We start from the raw sequence: 21,818 nt of genomic DNA, 5'->3' as shown, positions 1-21,818 counted from the left end.
GAGAGGCAATTCAAATCTTTTAAAATTCAAGTAAAATGTACTTTGTTAGAGGTTAAGAAACATTTTCTGGAATTATGAGCAATTTCCAGCTAGAGTTTCACAAAAAGAAAGCCTAAGTTAAATTTATGTTACTCTCCCTAACAGAATTCCACAGTGACTGAAATGGTTGGTAAATATCATAAACAGAGTTTTAAAAGGGTTCAGGAGACAGGATTTGAATGGAGAGGAAAATGGGAAAACTCTATCTTCTCATTGTCTCATTCTTACATCCTCCCCCACCACACATACATACACACAAAATTGCATCACAGAGGGAAACGTTCATGTTGAAAGTGTCTTTTAGTGGTGAATGGAATAGGATGCATGGAGTAGCACAGTTGAGTGAATTGTGTGTGGTACTGGACTGGAATTTCCTCAGTGAAAGGGCATATGTTCTTAAAGAGCTGAAAAATTGCTTAAATTTTCTGGTAGCCTAAAATAAAATTGCACAGGAGGCTCATGTGAAATGTAGCATGTGTGAACAGTCTTGCAGCAGAGTTCCATTTGAAATGTAGCAACACAGCTGGAGCTGTGACTCATCACACTAATATCCACTGTTAACAGACAGACTCTGTTTAATAAAGCCTGTACTTTCTCACATTATAAGGATTTTTTAGGCTGCTGTGATAGTATGATATGTTCCCCAAACTTGGACAGGTCACTCGTATTTAACATTTGTTGAATACCTGGCATATCCGAGGCATTTTTCTGCATTTAGTTTTTACACCTGTTTGGTGTTATTTACCCCATTTTACAGGTGATGAATCTGAGATCACACATCTGGCCTGATATTCAGCAGGCACCACTAGCTGCTGTTAGCCAGTGCCTGTTCTGATTGTTTGATGAAGATGAAGGGACACAGAAATTTCCAATAGTAAGACAGACATTTACAATAGTTCGTGTCAGCTGGCATCAACCTTCTCAAAAAATGTAGAGAGAGGATTTAAAAAAAAAAAAAAGACAGTGAAAATTTGGAATGCAGCTATTTGAGAAAATGTGACAGGGAGTCAATAAGTGAAAATAAAATGACCTCCCAGTTTCAATTACTAAAATCTTGCCCATAAATCCAGCTGCTGCCCTAGCTCCCAGATGTTGAATGGCCTGATGACTTCCTGAACATTGGCTCCATTTGCCTGTCAGGATTCCAAGGGACTTCCCTAAGGATAGATAATAACCTGCCTGAAACTGAGTCCTTCTTGACGACCTGCCATGATGGATCTCATTACATTTGTGCTAGCCCTTCCCACATTGAGACACTTTTCAATTTTCAACTTAAGTACTTAAATACTATGACAAACAGATTTTTCAAACAATTGAGAGATGTATGTATGTGAGTGTGTGCATGTTTGTTTGTGGTCCATTTGTTCCAATGATGCTAAGCGAAATAACCAAGAGTGATTAAAATGAAATATTAAAATTTCATTCTACTATAATTCTTTAACTTACTTCTTTTTTAAATGTTTGAGTGCTACTATTGCAAATCCATTTGTATACTGGCTGTGTGATCTTCACAAGTTACTTATCCTCTCTCAGTTTCCTCATCTATAAAATGTGTTGTTGTGAAAATTAAATGAGTTCATATACATGAAGCACTAAGAACCACGCCTGGCATATGGTGAGAGCTGTATAAGTGTTAGCTATTGTTTTAGCATTATTATCATTATCATTAGTGAATCTATAGAAAATGAGCTATTCAGTGCAAGGCCTGCTGAATAAGTGTATACAAAATATTAAAATGTCCTATGTGGTTCTTCAAGGTCTCAAACAAAATTATCAGAAGCTGATTGGACATGCATAGTGTTGAAGTTTATCAGCTAACAAGGAAAAAGAAGAGTTCCCACTGACGCTGTTAATTAACATCCCTATTTCCTTCTTTTTTCACTCCCAGAATCTATCTTCTGCACTGTTATGGCATACATCTCATTTTCATCATGCTATTACCTTATTCAAAATTTCTTCACTATCTATCTAACAAAGTTCAGATATGCATGTGATCAACAACTAAGTATTTGGTGATCACTATGTAGCCAGGGGCTATAAATACACATATGACTGAGGTATGGCCTTGCCATTGTGAAATTCACTCCTAGAGGGCAGACAAGCACATAGGCAGATAATTATAAAACAAAGTAGAAATTGCAATGATGGAAGTGCATTCAAAGTGCTATGGAGCAGAGATGAGGGATACCCAAGTTCACACCAGAAGGATCAGATAGGGCTTTATGGAGGAAAAGATTCCAAGGCTTAAAAGATTTCTAGTAGGAATTTAGATGCCTTCTCTGGCATCCAAGGACTTCCTTAATTGGTCCCCTGTAACTCCCCAGCCATATCTCCCATTACTCCCAACATAACCCACCTGCCCACTCCTATTGGACTAGTGTTCCATGTCCTTGGAAAATCCACTTTTGATCCTGTCTCTGATACCTCTTTTCATATGGCATTCTCTACTAGGCATCCTCCACCTGGGAAAAACTGAACCCCTCTCTTGGCCTGGTAAAGTGTGTTCTCACCTCTTCCATGAAATCTTGCCTGACTGTGATGTAGTCATATTCCTTCCTATTATATGTAAACGCACTTCACACAGGCACATTCAGAGAGACACTAGCATTATTTTGTCATATTTTATAATGGTTTGTTGTGTTTTTCTTACTATGCCAAAAAAGTAAGTATGTTGAGGAAAAAAAAATTTCATAAATTTATTTTATTTATTCTACAATACCTAGGAAAGTGTCAACCAAAGCAAAATATAAATGGTCAAAAATACTTTCTGAATTATTTTCCCAGTGCTTTCTTTGGTTTATCTAATGTGCAATAAATTCACTTTATGAAGTTTTAAAAGTTCAAATAACCAGAGGAGAAAACATTCTTACTTCTGTCAGTTAATTTACTAACTGAAAGTCAGTAGTACTATATGAGAAATAAACTAGCTTGGTAAAATTTGTGAATGTGAAGAAAATGTGAACCATGGAATAAATTATACATTTGGTTTATAAGAAGGTTGTGAATGAGGTTCTTGTACTTGGTAAGCAGCAAGAAAGCAGTATATTGTTCAGAGAGGGAATGTATTTAGAGTACAAGTTTGAAAATGAAATGAGAATAATTGAATAGCCTTTTTTGTGAGGAAGTAAAATACACACAGCAGTCAAGTAAATGATGAGGATTATGCTCGTATGTGCATGCACACACACATATACTTTAAGTGTGAATAAAATAACAGAAATAGCAGTGGGGGAAATGATCTTTTCATAATGATTAGATACTTCATATTCAGCACTGTTCCTATTTCTTCTCTTTTATCTATTTCCCTCCCACTATTATTTGTCATATGGTTCTTCTAGTTAATTTGTTCTGTCTGGTTTTCTACCCTCACTCCTTTCTAACAAACAGAAACTCCACACACACACATACACACACACATACCCCTCAATTGTTTCCTACACTTTTGTTCAAAGCATAAAACCAATTACCTACAGGGCCCCTGATAGTGACAACATTAATTTACCACACTAGTGAGTGGTTTTGAAACTTTTGCTCATGAACCCCTAAAATACTTTTGATATAAAAAAATAGACTTTTTGTGCCAGTTATCAAATAAAGTTAGAGCCTCTCACCTCTAAACCCATCTTCTTTGCCTGCTCTGCTAAAATGGGGCTGGGCCCTTTAAATATTTTTTTCTTTGTCAGCCAGCATGATGTTTAACTTTGCCAGCTGAGGGCACAGGAGGCAGACTCCAGGAGGAAAAGGCCTTTCCTTTCTGGTTTCGGGATGCTTGCTTAATAAGCTTCTCCAGTGCTTGCAGCATCTTTCACATCCAGATCCCATAGCCCATGCAGTTTCTCTGCTTGCAGGCTTTTGCAATGAGGGCAGCTTCTCTAGTGCCAGACTCCTGTTACATGACTGGATTCTCCTGCACCCATCTCCTCCCGTGTATGCAGCTTTTCCTGCAACCAACTCCTGCAGAGCACACAGCTCCTTCTGCCTCCAGCTTAGGTAGCATACTCTGCTTCCCAGCTACATGAGTGGCTTCTTCAGTGCCAGGTGCTGCTCTCTGTGCACAGCGATGAGCAGCAGCCAGAGGCCAGCAGCTTCCCCTGGCACTCCACTCAGATGGTTTGGTAGTGGAGCGTCTCCACTGAGACACCCTGCAAACTGCTTTCCCCAGCTTCCCAGAGGGTAAATTTCCAGCAAATTTCAGATTTCAGGAAAGCTCCAGCAAGTTGCACCATCATGGCACCATAACAACTTCTCTGATGTTTAGTGGCTACAGCCATGCCCTCTTCAACAAGATTTAGTCCTCAGCCCTGTGTGTACGGAGGGGTGCAGAGGATTTCTTTGGCTGTCTATCTCAGTCCTAGGAGTCATGATTGTTTCTTATATCTGCTATTTCTGTATTCTTTAGAATTTCTCTTCATTTCTTACTACCCAACCCCTTATTACCACAATCCTCTCTTACAGTTCATAATTCTGTAAACCTTACTGTTCAAAATACTGTGTATTCTGTGTCCTGACTGGGTGCTGACTGATACATGCTTCCTCGTACATTTTTTTTTTTTTTTTTTTTTTTTTTTTTTTGAGAGGGAGTCTTGCTCTGTCGCCCAGGCTGGAGTGCAGTGGCACCATCTCAGCTCACTGCAAGCTCCACCTCCCAAGTTTATGCCATTCTCCTGCCTCAGCCTCCCGAGTAGCTGGGACTACAGGCAACAGCCACCGTGCCCGGCTAATTTTTTTGTATTTTTCGTAGAGATGGGGTTTCACCGTGTTAGCCAAGATGGTCTCCATCTCCTGACCTCGTGATCCGCCCGCCTCGGCCTCCCAAAGTGCTGGGATTACAGGAGTGAGCCACCACGCCCAGCTCATACATTTTAAATTAAGTTAAAATGTCTTATCAGAAATTCTTTAAATTGCAGAAGATTAATTTTCTGGTGTTTTGTGTATTTTATACATACTTAAAATGTAGATTTGTCAAAACCTTAGAGATACATATTTAGATCACTGAGCAGATGAAGTCCTCCATATAATCTACAAAGCCAGTCCTCACTGTCAAATGAATCAACCAAATCAGATGTATTCCGTGTCTGAAAAAACGACTTCCATTTATTTCATTTTTGTTCGTTTGAAAAAAGATATGAGGTCGGGCGCGGTGGCTCAAGCCTGTAATCCCAGCACTTCGGGAGGCCGAGACGGGTGGATCACGAGGTCAGGAGATCGAGACCATCCTGGCTAACACGGTGAAACCCCGTCTCTACTAAAAAAATACAAAAAACTAGCTGGGTGAGTTGGCGGGCGCCTGTAATCCCAGCTACTCGGGAGGCTGAGGCAGGAGAATGGCGTAAACCCGGGAAGCGGAGCTTGCAGTGAGCTGAGATTCAGCCGCTGTACTCCAGCCCGGGCGACAGAGCGAGACTCCGTCTCAAAAAAAAAAAAAATATATGAATACATGTATTCATGGAAGCCTTCTCACTTAAGTAGGCTAGTAGAAAATGAATGGACAGACAGCAGATGGAGAGACAGACAAGCAGGCAGACAGGGAGGTGGACTGTGCTGTGCCAGGAGCCTTGCCAAGGTGAAATATTACTTCACTTTTTTTTTTTTTGTTGACACGGAGTCTCCCTCTGTCACCCAGGCTGGAGTGCAGTGGCGCCATCTCAGCTCACTGCAAGCTCCGCCTCCCGGGTTCACGCCATTCTCCTGCCTCAGCCTCCCGAGTAGCTGGGACTACAGGCGCCCACCACCACGCCCGGCTAACTTTTTATATTTTTTAGTAGAGACAGGGTTTCATCGTGTTAGCCAGGAGGGTCTCGATCTCCTGACCTCATGATCCGCCCGCCTTGGCCTCCCAAAGTGCTGGGATTACAGGCGTGAGCCACCGCGCCCGGCCCCCATTTCACTATTTTTTAGCAACACCTTTTGAACCTTGCTTTCAATGAGTCTCTTTAAAGTTCCCGAACTGTCATTTTGTTTGATGCCCTGGAGATTGTACCCCAGGGCAATACGTGGTAAGATCTGGGCTGGGTGAAAGATATGTCATCTTTTGTGAAGTGGGAGAAGGGTGTTCATGATAGAGGAAATAGGAGGAAGACCAGCCAACCACAGACATTCAGACATATCAGTTTCAGGAAAATGCACATACAGAAGTTGGCACTAGACCAATGAGCTACTCGACTACATTCTCCAGTGAAGGATATAGCAAGGAATTTTTTCCCAAAATAGACAAGAAAACAAGTAAAAAGAAGCAAACAATTAAAATTAGAAAAAAGTAGAGTAAAAGTATTAAATCACATTCCTTATAAATGTGGAAAATAAAAGTTCTCCTTGTAAGTATAGAAGTAGATGAAATAGAGGCAATATCACATCAAATGTGAAACCTGACTCTCACTAGCATCTATGTTTGGATAAGAGTCTTGCTTTTAGGATTTGTGACTCAAAAATCTCATATGGGTTAAATCGTTCATTTATAGTGGTTCTGTTTCTTATTTAAAACAGTAAGTTTTCTTTAGATCCTATACTTTAGTGACTCACATGATAGGGAAGGGGATGGAGAATCTGAATCAAAAAGTAAAGGGGATGTGGCCAATTTTTACCATTTGGGATATTAACAAGTTTAATGTGGCTCAGCAAAAACTATCTTAAGTGTTATATCAACTATTATGACACAAGCTAAAGGTGTTGAAATATTATATAAGGAGTGTGTTTTCTGAGAGGAAATGGGTGACAATTTGAAGGGTCGGTTTTTTAACAGGAGGAATACATAAGAATTCAGAACAGATTCTCAACCAATGGTAATGTTCAATAAGGTTTGTGCAATGTAAGAAACGTTTTAAATCTTTTTTTTTTTTTTTTAATTTCAAGGAAACCACTGTTTCCTGTTATTTCTGGAAAATCGGTAAATGCGGCTTTTTTAAAAGAAAAACACTTATGGAGAGATATTAAGTGTGTTTTAGCTATAAGTATCAGATCTTTGTTTATTTATTTCCCTAAGAAACTCTGTAATTCTGTTTTAAATAAATGACATTTACTTTTTTTTTTTTTTTTTTGAGACGGGATCTTATTCTGTCACCCAGGCTTGAGTGCAGTGGCGCAGTCTTGGCTGACTGCAACCTCCGCCTCTCGGGTTCAAGTGATTCTCCTGCCTCAGCCTCCTGAGTAGCTGGGACTACAGGCACACACCACCACGCCTGGCTAATTTTTGTATTTTTAGTAGAGATGAGGTTTCACCATGTTGGCCAGGCTAATTTTGAACTCCTGACCTCAAGTCATGCACCCACCTTGGCCTCCCAAAGTGCTGGGATTACAGGCCTGGGCCACCATACCTGGCCAATGACATTTACTCCCAATTAAGGTTTCTGCCTTTTTATTCCCCCAAGTCAGCAACCCATGGGAAGCATAGGGCTTCTAGAATTTTCTCCCCCTAGATAAATAAATTTTCAGTAAAGATTTTCCTTTCTTGAATAACATCCATAATCTCCAGAATATACTATCTGAATGAACTATTTTAGTCAGAAAGTCCAGTGTGCTGCCTATTTTATGGTAAACTGTTGGGATCTTTAAAATAAAGATTTTGAAACTATGCAAAAACTGTTAACCTCATATTACATAATTTGCTTACCTATGTAAAGGTATGTTCCCATGTTACATTCAATACAGGTATTTCCCTTCATTGCAAAAGTATAATCTACTTGGTGGATATTATTCAATATGAAGGATATACATGAAGAACTTTTCATTATGTTCCAATAAATATTTAAGGCCATCATTTGAAGGTTTGAAAAATCAGTAAATGCATAAACATTTCTATGCTTGCCAAAATATCTTTCATAGCTCTGCTTAGCACATGGTTATTAATATGAACAAGTTAATGTTGGGTATTTTAAAGATCCAGGTAGTGCAAAATCAGCCAGGCTGTCACACTGGTAATTTACCATGAAATCAATAATTACTTTTATTTCGTTGGGGGTAAATGGTAATAGAAAAACAAACAGAAGAAAATTCAGCAATGGAAAGATTCTAAGACGAACAAGCAATAACTAGTTTGCTGCCGTCTGTGATGTAGCCATACCTATAGGTTTTCAACATACTTACTTAAACAATGGAGTTCCACAAACAACACATTTATATATTCCAGGATCTTTGTGATGTGTGTACTCTCCTTCAAAGGCACTGATAAATAATAAACAGATCATTGAAAAAATTAAAGTTAGCATTATTTCTTACAGAATGTATTTGCTTAAAATATATTTCTCTAACAAATCTTTCAAGGGCTTTTTGTCCTAGAATGAAAACAAACAAAACGTATGGAAATCTGAACTTTACTAATACATTTCAAATCTATATAATAAAATGTGCATATAACTACTACAAACTAGTGCAGGTTACATTAAAAAAAAAAAGAAGCCATCTAGTTACGTAATGCTTAGAAAAAGATTTTTTTTCTATTAAAAAAAAGCCTGTAGTTTAGATTCACAGAAGGAACATTACATAAGATTTTGCTACTTTACAGGGTGCAAGAGTATATACCAGAAAATGCAGAAGAGTCCAAGACTTCAAGTGGAAGGAGTCTTATTTTTTGGTTTGAAAAGGAATATTGCAGCTTTAAGGGAATATTTTTCTAAGTTAACAATCTTAAAGGCTAGGAGGTCATTCAGCTAATACAAATCAGCTGTGCTAGCCCAACAAAAAGTCTATGTGCTCTGCAGCTTGTTTTTATTATCCTTTCACCCTCTTTATGAGGTCCAATTTTTTTATAAACAGAATTTTTAAGAATGACCTAATCTCTGGTTGTTTGTGTGCATTAAATCATTTTGCTAGTCATGTACACAACAGAATGGATAGAAATCCTCGCAAGCTGAGACTAAAGTCCACTGCTAGCTCATTGTATGCTAAGGGTGGACTCCGTCAGAGATTCAACATTTGGTAAATTCAGTAAACAGTAGATACTGTGGCAGGAAGAGAGTGTTGCCTGTTAACAGGGATCCCATGTGTAGTAGAGAGCTCTTTCAGTTCATGAATGAAAACAAGAAGTTACATCATTAATAAATTTGGATCAGAGGTAAGCTACGGTCTTACGCCAAGCTCCACGGTATAAATTAGACAACAAAGTCGTTGGACCTTGGCAAGTTACCTTTGAGCTGGAATCAGCTGAGAGAGGCTTTATTCACTAAAAACAGTCTTGGAAGTGAACAAATTCTTTTTTTCAGGACTTAGGGCGAACTTCCAAGGACCAAAGCCATGTGAGGGCAGTTATTGAAAATTTTTGACATTCCAACCACAAATGAGCCAATAAATACTTTCTCCACATGTGCTTCAAAAAGAAATTGGAGTGGGGTAGAAAAGAACTAAATTATGCTACCTTCTTTTTGCAGCCAAAATGTCTATACTTACAATGGCCACCTTCAAAATTTCAGCATCCTGGCATAGTGCCAAGTCCCTCATGGTTTTGCTTACTGTGATGTCTTCCCAAAAAATGTACCTAAATCGCTATTACTTCCACACATTTTGTAGTAAACTAAAAACAGGCCCTTAACAAAAGCTTTGTGACTTTATATCAGATATGGAGTGTTCATTAAATGGAGAACAAATAAAACTTAGTCTTAACCTAAACAATACCATTTTAACCTTTTCAAGGATACTAATTTGTAGACTTTAGCAAGTAAGTATAGAATGCTTTAAATTAATTGGCAAGGAAGAGGATTGCGGGGGCGGGGGGAGAAGAAATCTAGCTCTTATTTAATGACTTTTTATTAAAGCTCACCTTACCTTTCGGTCCCTTTCTCCTGAGTGACATGGTACTGCAGGGGTGTTAGCCGCTTCCTCAGTTCCTGCTGGGAAAAGACCACCTTACAGTTCTTTTTATCCCTACATGACCCTGAAAAGAGAGAGGATATGGGAGAAGAAGGCTTTTTAGCTTGAATCCTAAATAATTGCTTTGGCTGGCCGCCACAGCGCAGCTTCTGCAGTCACTTGTCAATGACCAGACCAGTCTCTAATGCACTGGAAATGCTTACCTGAACTGCAGCTGATTATTTCTCTAAGTTTAAAAAGAATGTTTCTTAAGATTCAGATTATTCCACTGGAGCAGTGACAATATGCTATAGCCAAAGTCTCTAGCATGTGATACTAAAAACTCATTGATCATTCACAAGATACATGCTTTATATCTCCCAGTATCCTGAAATCCTTTTTGTTCCAAATAAATTCAAAACATAATTTACAAACATTTACACTGTATATATAAAATGATGGGCATATTAAGTTAAACCATAAGTCTGCAATAATTTTGCAACTTAGTAGAATAGCCTGAAACCATCAAAATTCAATTTCCATTGTGGATGATTTAACTACCATCCTATTTTATGAGCTCTAAAAATATTTTTTTCTACGACCAGGAATTACTGTTCTCCATGATTGCATCAGAAACTTCACTAGATTCTGTATACTCCTTCAAAGTATAAAGATTCTGTATATCTCATCAAAGACTGTATCTTACCATATTAAATGGGCAGCAAGAAACTTTCGATAAACTATAGGAGAAGGCACTTTCACTAATGCAGATTCAAGAAGTTCCAAAGAAAGAGTGGGAAAAATAGAAAAGGAGAAAGACAAAGGAAAAAGGAAACGTGAATATGATTTTTAGAAACCTACATTTTCTTTTTGCAAAGTACATCTAGGAAGACTTCACTGATTAACTGTATTTGAATGGTGAAATAATTCTAACGTGATTCTGATAACAATGGCAGCTTTTATTTCAACCTATACAGCCTGCAGTAAAATGTTCAGACAACACCTGTTTATATGTAGTATTTTATTTTACATGAGCAAATGACTGAAAAGAAATATAACTCCAGGACAGGGTAGCCATTACTCACTGCAATAAAATTGCTTTTCTTTGCCATCCATCACAGTGGGAAAGAAGCCTGCAGATGGTCCTAAATGTAGAGAGTTTTTGCCATGTTTTGAAATTACTACAAGAAAGCTTGCTTAGTTTCCCAAATAGTAAACGCAACTTCTTTTGAAATATAAAGAAATATGATTTAGGAGTGGAAATGCTTCCCGCTTTTTTAACTTTCAAGGTACCTAATGTCATAGTATGAGATCACTGACCTTAAACTAGGAAAACATTATCTAGCCAGTTACCCTGACTGTGGGGTTGAAGAAGGATATCAGCTTGCAGAATCAGGGCCACCAAGAGAGAGTGACTGATTCTCCACAAGAGAAAATGGAGGCAGCAAAAGAGCAAGACAGAGCCAAAGAGCAAGATACACCTTGGAGTGGGCCTGCAGGTTGTCAGACAGCACCTCTGCTGACCCTCCACAAGTACTTCGGCCCTTCCCTGGCCTGGAAAGATCCACAGGCACAGCAGGCATGTCACTCCTGGCATGTTGATCTCTCATCTCACTGGACCCTGTCTTATCCTACACTTTATCCAAATACCTACTACTTGTATTTTTACTGTTATCAACGGGTTAGGTGGAAATGTTTCCCTGAAAAATGTCTGTCCTATCAGAACAAGCCTCTCAATAGCTTGAATGCAAAGTGGCCCTTTCTTAAATAATCAGTCAACAGCGATAGGTGAGTTTCTGCTCAATTCAGTACAGACTTCTTAAAAATGATTTTATTTTCATTTATTTGTTGGAAGGGTTGTATCTTAGTTAATAGTGTCACAAAATCATTAACTGCAAACTTAACATAACAAAATGACTTGGTTAAAATTTTTCTTTTCAATGTCATAAATAATTAAAATATGTACAATTAAAATCAAACAATTCTATCCAAAATATTTTTGTTAATATATGTTCATTCATACAAAAAGACCAATTGTGTTCCCAAAGTTGAGAGAACTAAGCTACCCATCTGTATGTCATTTAGTACAAGAGAAGCAACTGCAGGTTTAAATTACATGGTATTGGATTGCAATTTCCTAACATTGGATGCTTTTCTGCTTTTTTACCTTGAGTCATTTACTAAGGAGTGTTCATAAAAAGTAGCTTAAAACACAGATGCTTGCAAATCGTTTAGGCAAAGATGTTTCTCTCTTTTTCATTCTCCCTCTCTCATGAATCTCTCTTTTCTGAAGAAAGAGAATAAAACTGTTGGTCAGTATTGATGAACCATGTCAAGTATTTGTACAAGAAAAAAAGGTAAAATTGAAAACATCTGATTGAAGTAAATAATACAAACATAAAAGCTTTACTAGTGAATGAAGGGTATTGAAGAGACTTTATTTCATAGATTAGAAATTACTTTTGATCTAAACATTCTTAAAAACAGATTGTTTTCCACTATGAAACATCTCATTAACTGTGCTACAGAGACCTCATTTTAATGGCAAGCCTTGAAAGAGTGCTGCTGTACTCCTTCGTTAGTCTCCGTCTTATTTGGGAGGAGAATAAAGATTTCATTCCAGCTTTCTTTGTTTGTCTTTCAAGAACCACTAAAGCAGTATTCACACAAATTTTGTAGGAATGTGCCCTATGTCATAGCCTACAAATTATTTGGTTTTGGTGCACTTAAAGGTCACCTTCCAAATTAGCAAAATTTTTCTACATCCTGGCTTTTCAACCTTAAGTATAAATATTGTTTCCTACCTGTAAGTGAGGTTTTTCCTTTAAGAAATACTAGTGATTATTTAAAGTTGTCAAATTTTGTACGTTTTCACTCTTTGGTTATACCATATTCTCAAAATAATTAGGTTTTTTAAGTATATCTAATACCGAAAGGAAATATATGTAGACTAGAAACAACCATTGTGATTTTACATTAAACAATTCAATGAGAAGTTAGATTTTAATAAGTGTCTTGCCACATCATTTAATAATAATATACTTCCTGGACAACTTAAAGCTATACCATTACATTAGCCTTTCTACCATCAGAATCAAATATTGGCATATATAAACACAGAAAAGCTTCACTTTTGTCTCCGATTTCCCTTCTCCCTATCAGACTCACTTTTCTAAAGTCATATGGTGCCACTGTCAATCTTGAAAAAATCATTTCATTTTGAAATTCTAGAGTAATTCATTGGATGGTTTCCCTTTACTATCTTCACTCAGGTACTGTAATTTTCTTATTACACAGGGTAATTTAACATTAGTATTATATGACATCTGTTCAATGACCTCTAAATTGGCTTAGAAGTATGTTTGGGAAATATTTTTCCCTATATTTAAACGTTTAATAGTGTCTTTTGAAGGCACAAGTGAGTGTGTGTGCATACACATGTAACAAAAGTACATATTTGAGGAGATAATATTGCCATTTTTGTATCTAATCATAATACTGTTCCCTACAGAGTAACTTTGGGATAGATCAGATCCATCGTGAAGCCAGTCCAAGGATATTTTATTTATTGAAATATGCCCAAAGTCTCTTTTTATATCGAGGCTTGTCCTGTGTTGTTGCCTCAAGGCCAGTATTGTTTCGAGGCCCCAGTATGAAGCTCTTGCTATTAGTACAAATAAACATACGGCAAGAGTTTGCTTTCTGGCTCTACCTGCTTCCCAGCCACGTGACCTGAAGCAAGTCACCTTCGTTATGGATTGCCACCCTCAAAGATCTGCTGTAAGGATCACAGCCATTAGCACTTACTTCATTTTGATTACAGTGAATTCTGAGGTTAAAATTGTATTTTAAAAGATGGCCAGGTCCAGTATTTAGTGTGCAGCAATTTTTTATTGGTAATTCTTTTTCTATAATAATTCCCTGGGAACAGTATTTTCCTCACACCTTATCTTTTTTTAAAATGATTAAAGTAGGAAATGAAGAAAGAAAATAAAAAAGAAAATAAAGTTGGAGTTCTTCTACATGCCAGGCACATGTCTAGGCACTTTCACATAAATACATTTAATCCTCTCAATAATTCTAGAAAGTGACTGTCATGCCCATTTTACAGATACAGAAACTAAGGCTTGGAGAGGTTATAACATACCTTATTAAGGACAAACAGAAAGTAGACATATCAACTCAAACCCAGGGCTGTCTAACTGCAAAACCCATAGTTGCTATATTTTCTTTCTTTCTTTTTTTTTTTTTTTTTTTTTTGAGAGGGAGTCTCGCTCTGTCACCCAGGCTGGAGTCCAGTGGTGTGATCTCAGCTCACTGCAACCTCTGCATTTCAGATTCAAGCGATTCTCCTGCCTCAGCCTCAGCCTCCAGAGTAGCTGGGATTACAGACGCCCACCACCACACCTGGCTAATTTTTGTATTTTTGGTAGAGATTGGGTTTCAACATAATGGCCAGGTTGGTCTCAAACTCCTGACCGCAGGTGATCTGCCCGCCTCGGCCTCCCAAAGGGCTGGGATTATAGGCGTGAGCCACTGCACCCAGCCAATCATCATATTTTCTGTCAGGAAAAATTATGTAACAACTTTTTTCTTTCTTCTCTAACTATACAATAACTTTCAGCTTAAAAATTAACAAAATAATAAGGGGCAAAAAGTAACAATCACCTCAGTACATTAGAAAAGTTACATTCCTCTATTAGCCAATGTCTCTTTTCCCTGTATTTACTCCTTCAACATAGGGTCAGTGACAAGTTTCATACAGGATTTTCACAAAGTCTATAAAACGTTGAAAGGCTTTTTAACTTCCTGTTAAGAAGTAAATTAGATCTGTTACCTAAATCTTAGAGTACTTTCAAGTCATAAATTTTATATTTCGATGTGAAAAATCAAAACAAAACCTAAGGATCCCATAACTTTAATTTTGGTTCTAGGATCAGAAAAAAATGAAACTATTAAATATTTTCCCAAGATAATAAATGAATAAGAGATAAGAATATCTTGTTTTGCTTTGAGTTTAGTAGGTTAAAACAGTAAAGTTCATGTTGAAATATCTTGCTGCTTTATTTAAAGGTGGTATACTTTATTTTTCACTGTAATTTGGCTGGTTATTAGTTTGTCACTGGAAAACTGAGCAAATTTTTACTTCAGGCATAGTATAGTGTTAGAATTTCTAAATAATTGGCCATTTGGAAAAGCCAAATCTAGTACATTTTTAGAATAAAATGTAAAATATATACCATAACTATCATTTTTTGTTTGCATTCTAGTAATTCAATAAAGGCTTTAAGATAAAACTAAAAAGCATGGGGGAAGAAAAGCTCTATATTTGTAGAACCATACCCAATTCTGATTTTTCTCTCAAAGTAGACATATAAAGGAAAAACATTCCTGAGATTAACATACAAACTCATATGTCAGGACACTTTTGCTTCAGTCCTCTGGTTTCCACAAAACTAGAGCTGCAGGGTTTACTCTGAGGACCACTGATACAAGATTTTTTTCTTAAATTGTTTGCCTAAGTCATCAAAAATGTTGAGTGTTTATACAGTGCCAGACTCTATGCTAAGTAAGATATATTCATTAGTTCACTAATTATTTATTGAGAACCTATTATCTGCTGGCATTATTCTAAGTACTTAGGATATACCAGAGAACAAAATAAAGTTCTACTTTCCTGGAGCTCCCATTCCAGCAGGAGCAAGGGAAGACAGACAAACTACAATGAAAACAAGTAAGTAAATTACATAGTCTCTTAGAAGGTGGTAAGTATTCAGGAAGGAAAAAGGAAAACTAGAGGACTGGGAGTGAAAGGAATAAGGATTATAATCTTAAATACAGTGGTCAAGGAAGTCTCACTGAGGTGATATTTGAGCAAAGCCTCTCCTCTCCTGAAGGAGAGGAAGGTGTCTGTGCTGATCTCTGAAGGAATAGCTTTCCGAACACATGGCAGAAACGACCAATGCAAGAGATGTAAACACTAACAAGTTCATATTCCAGTGGCAGAGACAGAGACAGGTCTCTGTGCAAGTGCTAAAACCTGAATATGAATAGATAAGCAACAATTTAAATATATAAGGAATATGCTTTTAAACCAGGAAGTTTACAACTACATATCTTAATACAGACATTGTTTAGCATTACATTTTTACTTCCAAGAGAAAGTTTTGTGAATATCCATTTAGCAAAGTGCTACCCTCAAAATAGCTCTTGGAAGGTATTTTTCTGGCTGAACTTTCAATGTATGATCAGAGTGCAAGTTCTGCTAATTTGCTTTGTCTACTTAAAGCCATCCTTTTTACACTATAGATCATCATTCTCAACTTGGAGTCATATGTAAGAGGATACTCGATGGCTGTTTCTGGTGATGAATTTTGGATGAGCCTGGAGAGCAAAAAACTCTTCGACCAGACAATGCTGTTGCCCTTCTGAAACACTCCAATAACCCTCCCCTTCAGAGTAATCTTCTGGCCCTGGCAGGAAACGTCCATAACCAAAGAAAGTATAAAATTAGTACCTGTTCTATTTTTTAAAAACATTCTTAATTTTTACATTTTGTTTCAGTTTAATTTCATCTGTTCTCCGAGCCCTAAATATAACACACACAAAAATAAACCTATGAATTCTAGGACTCAGAAAAAAAAATTGTTTCTTCTTAAGGTAAAGAGTTATTCTTTCCTATATGTAAGAAAAATCATATCTTTATCTGTCATAATAATATTCACATTTAATGCCTTCTTGCTGTTTTACTATTACTTCACATAAGACAATTCCACAAGATCAGTTTCAATTATATTCCATAGACGTATGCACAGAGTTCTAATTAACATCAATGGACATTATAAGCATGCAACATACCATTGTAAACTTCTTGAATTAAGCAAGACCATATGTTTGAGTGGTGCATACTTGAATGATAAAAATGGCCTTCAGTATGGTTCTCATACTGAAGGTTTGAATAAATACACTCAGAAGATGTTGTCAAGCAAGTTTTCCTTCCAAGGCTACACATCCTGATAAATTCACCTCTATTAGCACTTTTAGTATTAGTGTATTTACTCTGCAAGGTACTGCTTAAATGGGCAAATACAGTATTATGCAATTATTCTCAAACATCTTCATTCATTTCTGCTTTATTTTCCCAAACACATTGCAAATTCTTTGAAGATAAAAACTGTTGAGCCTAATATTAATTTATACTTTCTACAACTATTTATTAAACATCTACAGTGAATCAGGAACTGTCATGAGCACTGGAAAGTTAAAAATAAATAAGGTGGTGTTCCTGCTCTAGGAGAACACATATTTTAGCAGGAAAGATAAGACAAACAATCTATACAATGTGCAGTCTTACAGTAAAGGTATGTGCAAAGTTTTGTGTAAAGAGAGTTAACAAAAAGGATGTTAACACTTTAAAATTTTCCCACCTAGATTTAATCATATCTGCTTATAAATGAAATATAGAAAACTCAAATAACTAATAGCAACAGCATTCACAGAGTGCCAGAAAAGATCCAAATAGAAAACTACATCTAGACATCCCAATAGATATAATATGATCAAATGTGTACAAGTCAAGGTGGTTATTACCCTATCCTGATGAAAAGTATGCAGTCTTTCATGTAAGAGTAGCAGCTAATTTAACAAACAAACAAACAAAAATCCGGATAAAATGTAGGTTCAGATTTGAAAAGGGAGAAATTGGGGAACTGAGAAGTAACGCAGTTTTAAAATTAAGGGGGAAAACGTGCAAACACTTTCTTACTGTAAGTCAAGGGGAGTAAATGTATTTTTCACAGTACTGAAAGGTTATTAATGTGAATTAAAATTCTAACCTTAACAGTAAAATCTCATTCATGAAGCTACATTATTTTCTTGATGGGAAACAATAGAGGTTTAGCACTACATTCATCCTGATGAAACATCCATTAATAATCCACCCGAATGAATGACAGAAGCCACATTTTACTTTTCTATCTTTCATTTGTATTATAAATTTTTAATTGTTGAATTCATGTGTATTTTATTAGCATTATTTAAGCACATAAAAAAACTAAAGAGTATCTTATCAACTCTTCAAAATTTAATGCAAATACTGAGAGCAACAATTTTTTGTGTTAATGTGGACCATAAAGCCTAGAGTTTAGGGAAATATTTTTTAAATGTCTTGATCCAAAGGGCTTTTTCTTGCTTGCAAGGCATATAAATAAGAAGAGAATTTTTAAAGTCTCTGCCATCATCAAGTGACAACAGTGGAAGAGAAAGTCACTTAACTTCAATTCTATCTGATTGCATGTGAAATGTCTGACAAACTTGGAGTTCCCTGTTTTTAATTTTTTTTCCAGTATGGGTCTTCACTAGAACGTCATAGCCCATAAAAAAAATTAAAAACAGACAGGCTCATTTCCATTCTACATTTCACATGCAATCAAAAAGATTTGCAAAAAATAGCTCGCTCTCTCATCCTCCTTCTCCCCTTGGGGAGCACCAACTGCTAGGGAGATGAGCGGTAACCACCCACAAAAAGGAAGGAAAGGAGCCTTCTCTTAGATTATCATGCAGAATTTTATTTAAATATAACATTGAGTATACTTCACCAGAAACAAAATAAAATATATATTGTCAAAAACTCAGCTTTGCAAATTTCCAAAATTACGTTACCACCCAAATCAAATTCCAAATATAAATTAATTAAGCATAAGGCCTAGAAAACAAGTCTTCAACTGCCACTCAACAAACAGCTAAATCTGAATCTATACATTCCAGAAAAATCTGAGGAATTCTGGAGAAAAAAAAAAATCCACTTTATTTTTTCACTCAGATTTATCAAGAAAAGCCATGTTTTCCCCTGACATAGGAAGACATTATTCAATATCTTCTTGAGAGACAGTGCTCATACATATTTTAGTCATCTTTGCATCCCCAGCACCTAGTAATGTGGTTGAGAAAAAGGAAGGACTAAAAGGGTATATGTTGTATTTAAACACTCAATTCTTCACTTTAATTATTGCTGCTTAAATCTTCTTTCTAACAGATGTTTTCTAAATAATGACTTTGGCTATGTTTCTTATAAATTAGTTTAAGAACAGCAACAATAACATTTGCTTAATAAATCAGTGAAATTTTAAACATAAATAACGACAGTAAAAAAATTAATTCAGTAATTCAGATTACTACTCTGAATCCTATGTTACCTCTCTAGGGTTTCATATTCAAATGTCTTATTGTAACTAATATTTTATTAATTCTCTGGATTTAAGATTATAAGATTACCTGGTCCAGCATTCCCCAAAATGCATTCTCTAAAATACTGGCTCTGAAAAAAAATGCTAACATGCTATTCCTCTTGCAGAGTGAGAAGGGAAAGGTTCCACTGTCAAATCAAATTAGGTAAATCTAGGTGACATGGGATTCTTGAAGACCTTCTCAGAGATTTTCTTATGCTGATGTGCACTATTAAATATGTGGTCATTTGATACACCATTATTTTCTGCTCCACTAGAAAAGGGGGGAGAAAGTGGCCAAACTATAATACATTCTTGTCACAATGATTTTTAAGCTGTGTCCAGATTACCAAGATGGTAGAATGTAAAACCAGTGCATCTTAGAATTTATGCAATAGGGTAGTATGCAGGGTTGGTTCTCAATTTGATGATGAGATCCATTTTACAAGGGAAAGTCAGTAGAATTAGTGTTCCTTGGATTATAATCTGGGAAATGATGAATTTCTAGTCCAAAGCCCTCAAAAGGAAATAGAGCCCAAAAGAGTTACTACTCATGGTTGCATACCTGGTTAATGACAGCCAGGTTCTCTTGTCTGCAGCTTTCCTCCTCTAGTTTATTTGTCCATTCTGTTTCTCTCTTGAACTCATGCTTGGTTGCACTTTACCATACCTATCTATTGCTAACCCATGTGCCCACAGTCCACTCCTACTCCCATCTTCTCATCCTCCACTCCTACCACCTCCCACTAATTACATCTACACATTCCTTCAATATCCTTCAGAGGAACTGGCATTGCTTGAAATCCTATTCCGAGAATTCAGTCTGCCATTCTGGGAGGAAAGAAGCACAATGCTTCTCACTTCTTCTACTCCCTGCCTCCATGGTAAAACAAAAGAGAAAGTGTTCACACAGAATCGTAAAACCTTCAAGTATATAACTCCTTTTATCCTATAGATAATAAAATTTGAACCTGAGGTGGCCATCTTTCTCACCAGAATGTAGATCCCTGAAGAGCAGAGATCACATTACTTGTAATGTGACATTATTTTGATATATAAGATGATGTTACTTATTAACAAGCATTCATTCATTCAACAAATATTTACTGAACACCTTTTATGTGACAGAAACAATTGTAGTTGCTGAATTGTAACAGTGAACTAGACAGACAAAAATCTCTGCCTTTCCAGAGCTTACTTTGCAGGAACCAAGGACTTTCCATAACTGAAATAGATTTTGCCTGATCAAACCCATCACATTTCCCGGACTTTTTGGCGTCCTCCCTTACACCCCCATCTTTTTTCCCCCAATTTCTTCTCCCTTACAACAAGGCATTTAAACTGCACAGAACAAACTTTTGGAAAATGTCAGCTAATATATAATATAATATAACAACCCTCACCTGAAGGTCATATCTAATTATAAAAGATTTGACAAGAATGTTACAAAATCCTCAGTTTACAGATGCAGAATAGGAATAAAAGGTACAAAACAAAGATTCCTGGGGCCAGAAAGCAAGTTGGTGGTAGAAACAAACTAGTAAATACAGATCAAGTGTCTAATCTCTTTCTTCATCAATACCAATAATATGATGAGAAGCTCTGAAATTTGCTGTGATATTATCTAAAATTTGCAGAAGGAAGATTAAAATATTAATCAAGTGGAATATAGTATAAACAGTTTTATCTTTCTGCGCCAACATGTACTTCTGCAACAAAACAAAATTTTAGAAAGCTATAGTTATAGGATTCTGAACTTTCTTTGCTTACCTCAAATTCAAATACTCTAATGATACAAATTAACATTCCATTCCTTCCTTGCAATTATGTGGCTCAATATAATAAATACATCTATTACTGAAATAAATGCTTATCATATAAGTTAATATATAAATTTAAACTCTATAAAAGTATATCTCTTATTAACCATCTAAATAACTGATATCTTTTGTCGTTTCATGGGGTATTTTTTTTTTTTTTTTTTTTTTTTTGAGATGGAGACAGAGTCTCACCCTGTAGCCCAGGCTGGAGTACAATGATGCAATCTCGGCTCACTGCAACCCTGCCTCCTGGGCTCAAGCAATTCTCCTGCTTCAGCCTCCTAGGTAGCTGGGATTACAGGCACCCACCACCACGCCTGGCTAATTTTTGTATTTTTAGTGGAGACGGGGTTTCACCATGTTGGCCAGGCTGGTCTCGAACTCCTGGCCTCTAGTGATCTGCCCACCTCGGCCTCCCAAAGTACTGGGATTACAGGCGTGACCACCGCGCCAGGCCTCAAGGTGTATTTTTTATAACATGCATTTTTAAATATCTAACACAAGCGTAAATATACTAAATGTTTTAAAAAATAAAAAAAAATAGGAAATTGAAATAAATGGAATGAGGATTTTAAATTTTCAAGTAAATAGTTGATTTCAAATGCAAAGGCACAAAAGGTAATTTCAGATAATTTATCATTGCATCTTAATACAATCTATTTTTAAAAATGTTAAATTTGTATTCTCTTACAGCTCTTTCTTTTAAAGAGTGTACCTAGCAGACGCAATTATGAGAAATTCAATCTCTAAATGAAATGCTTAGGATGAAATTGTAAACTAGGAAAGGATGATAGTAAAAATTCATCAAATATCTATCCACAATATTAGCGAATCTGTGAACTGTTATTCATGGCTCATTCCTTCATTAAACTTGTGTCTGTTGAGAGCAAGAGCTCATAAATCCTTCTACAATCTGTTACATAACATTATTGTGAATATGTTTAGACAAATAAGCATC

At 36.4% G+C, this 21,818-nt stretch overlaps 1 protein-coding gene across 1 annotated transcript in view; it reads right to left on the bottom strand.

The window, feature by feature from the left end:
* MSRB3 (methionine sulfoxide reductase B3) overlaps positions 1 to 21,818 on the bottom strand; it is a gene marked incomplete at its 5' end in the record, with an annotated part of 161,350 nt that overhangs the window by 133,164 nt on the left and 6,368 nt on the right. Inside the window, 2 exon segments of the mRNA NM_001257851.1 lie at positions 8,119 to 8,196; positions 9,793 to 9,901. Coding sequence (NP_001244780.1) covers positions 8,119 to 8,196; positions 9,793 to 9,901 — 187 coding nt within the window.

Source organism: Macaca mulatta, chromosome 11, assembly GCF_049350105.2.
Source record: "Macaca mulatta isolate MMU2019108-1 chromosome 11, T2T-MMU8v2.0, whole genome shotgun sequence".
Lineage (NCBI taxonomy): Eukaryota > Metazoa > Chordata > Mammalia > Primates > Cercopithecidae > Macaca > Macaca mulatta.
This window is presented reverse-complemented; position numbering and strand designations above follow the sequence as displayed.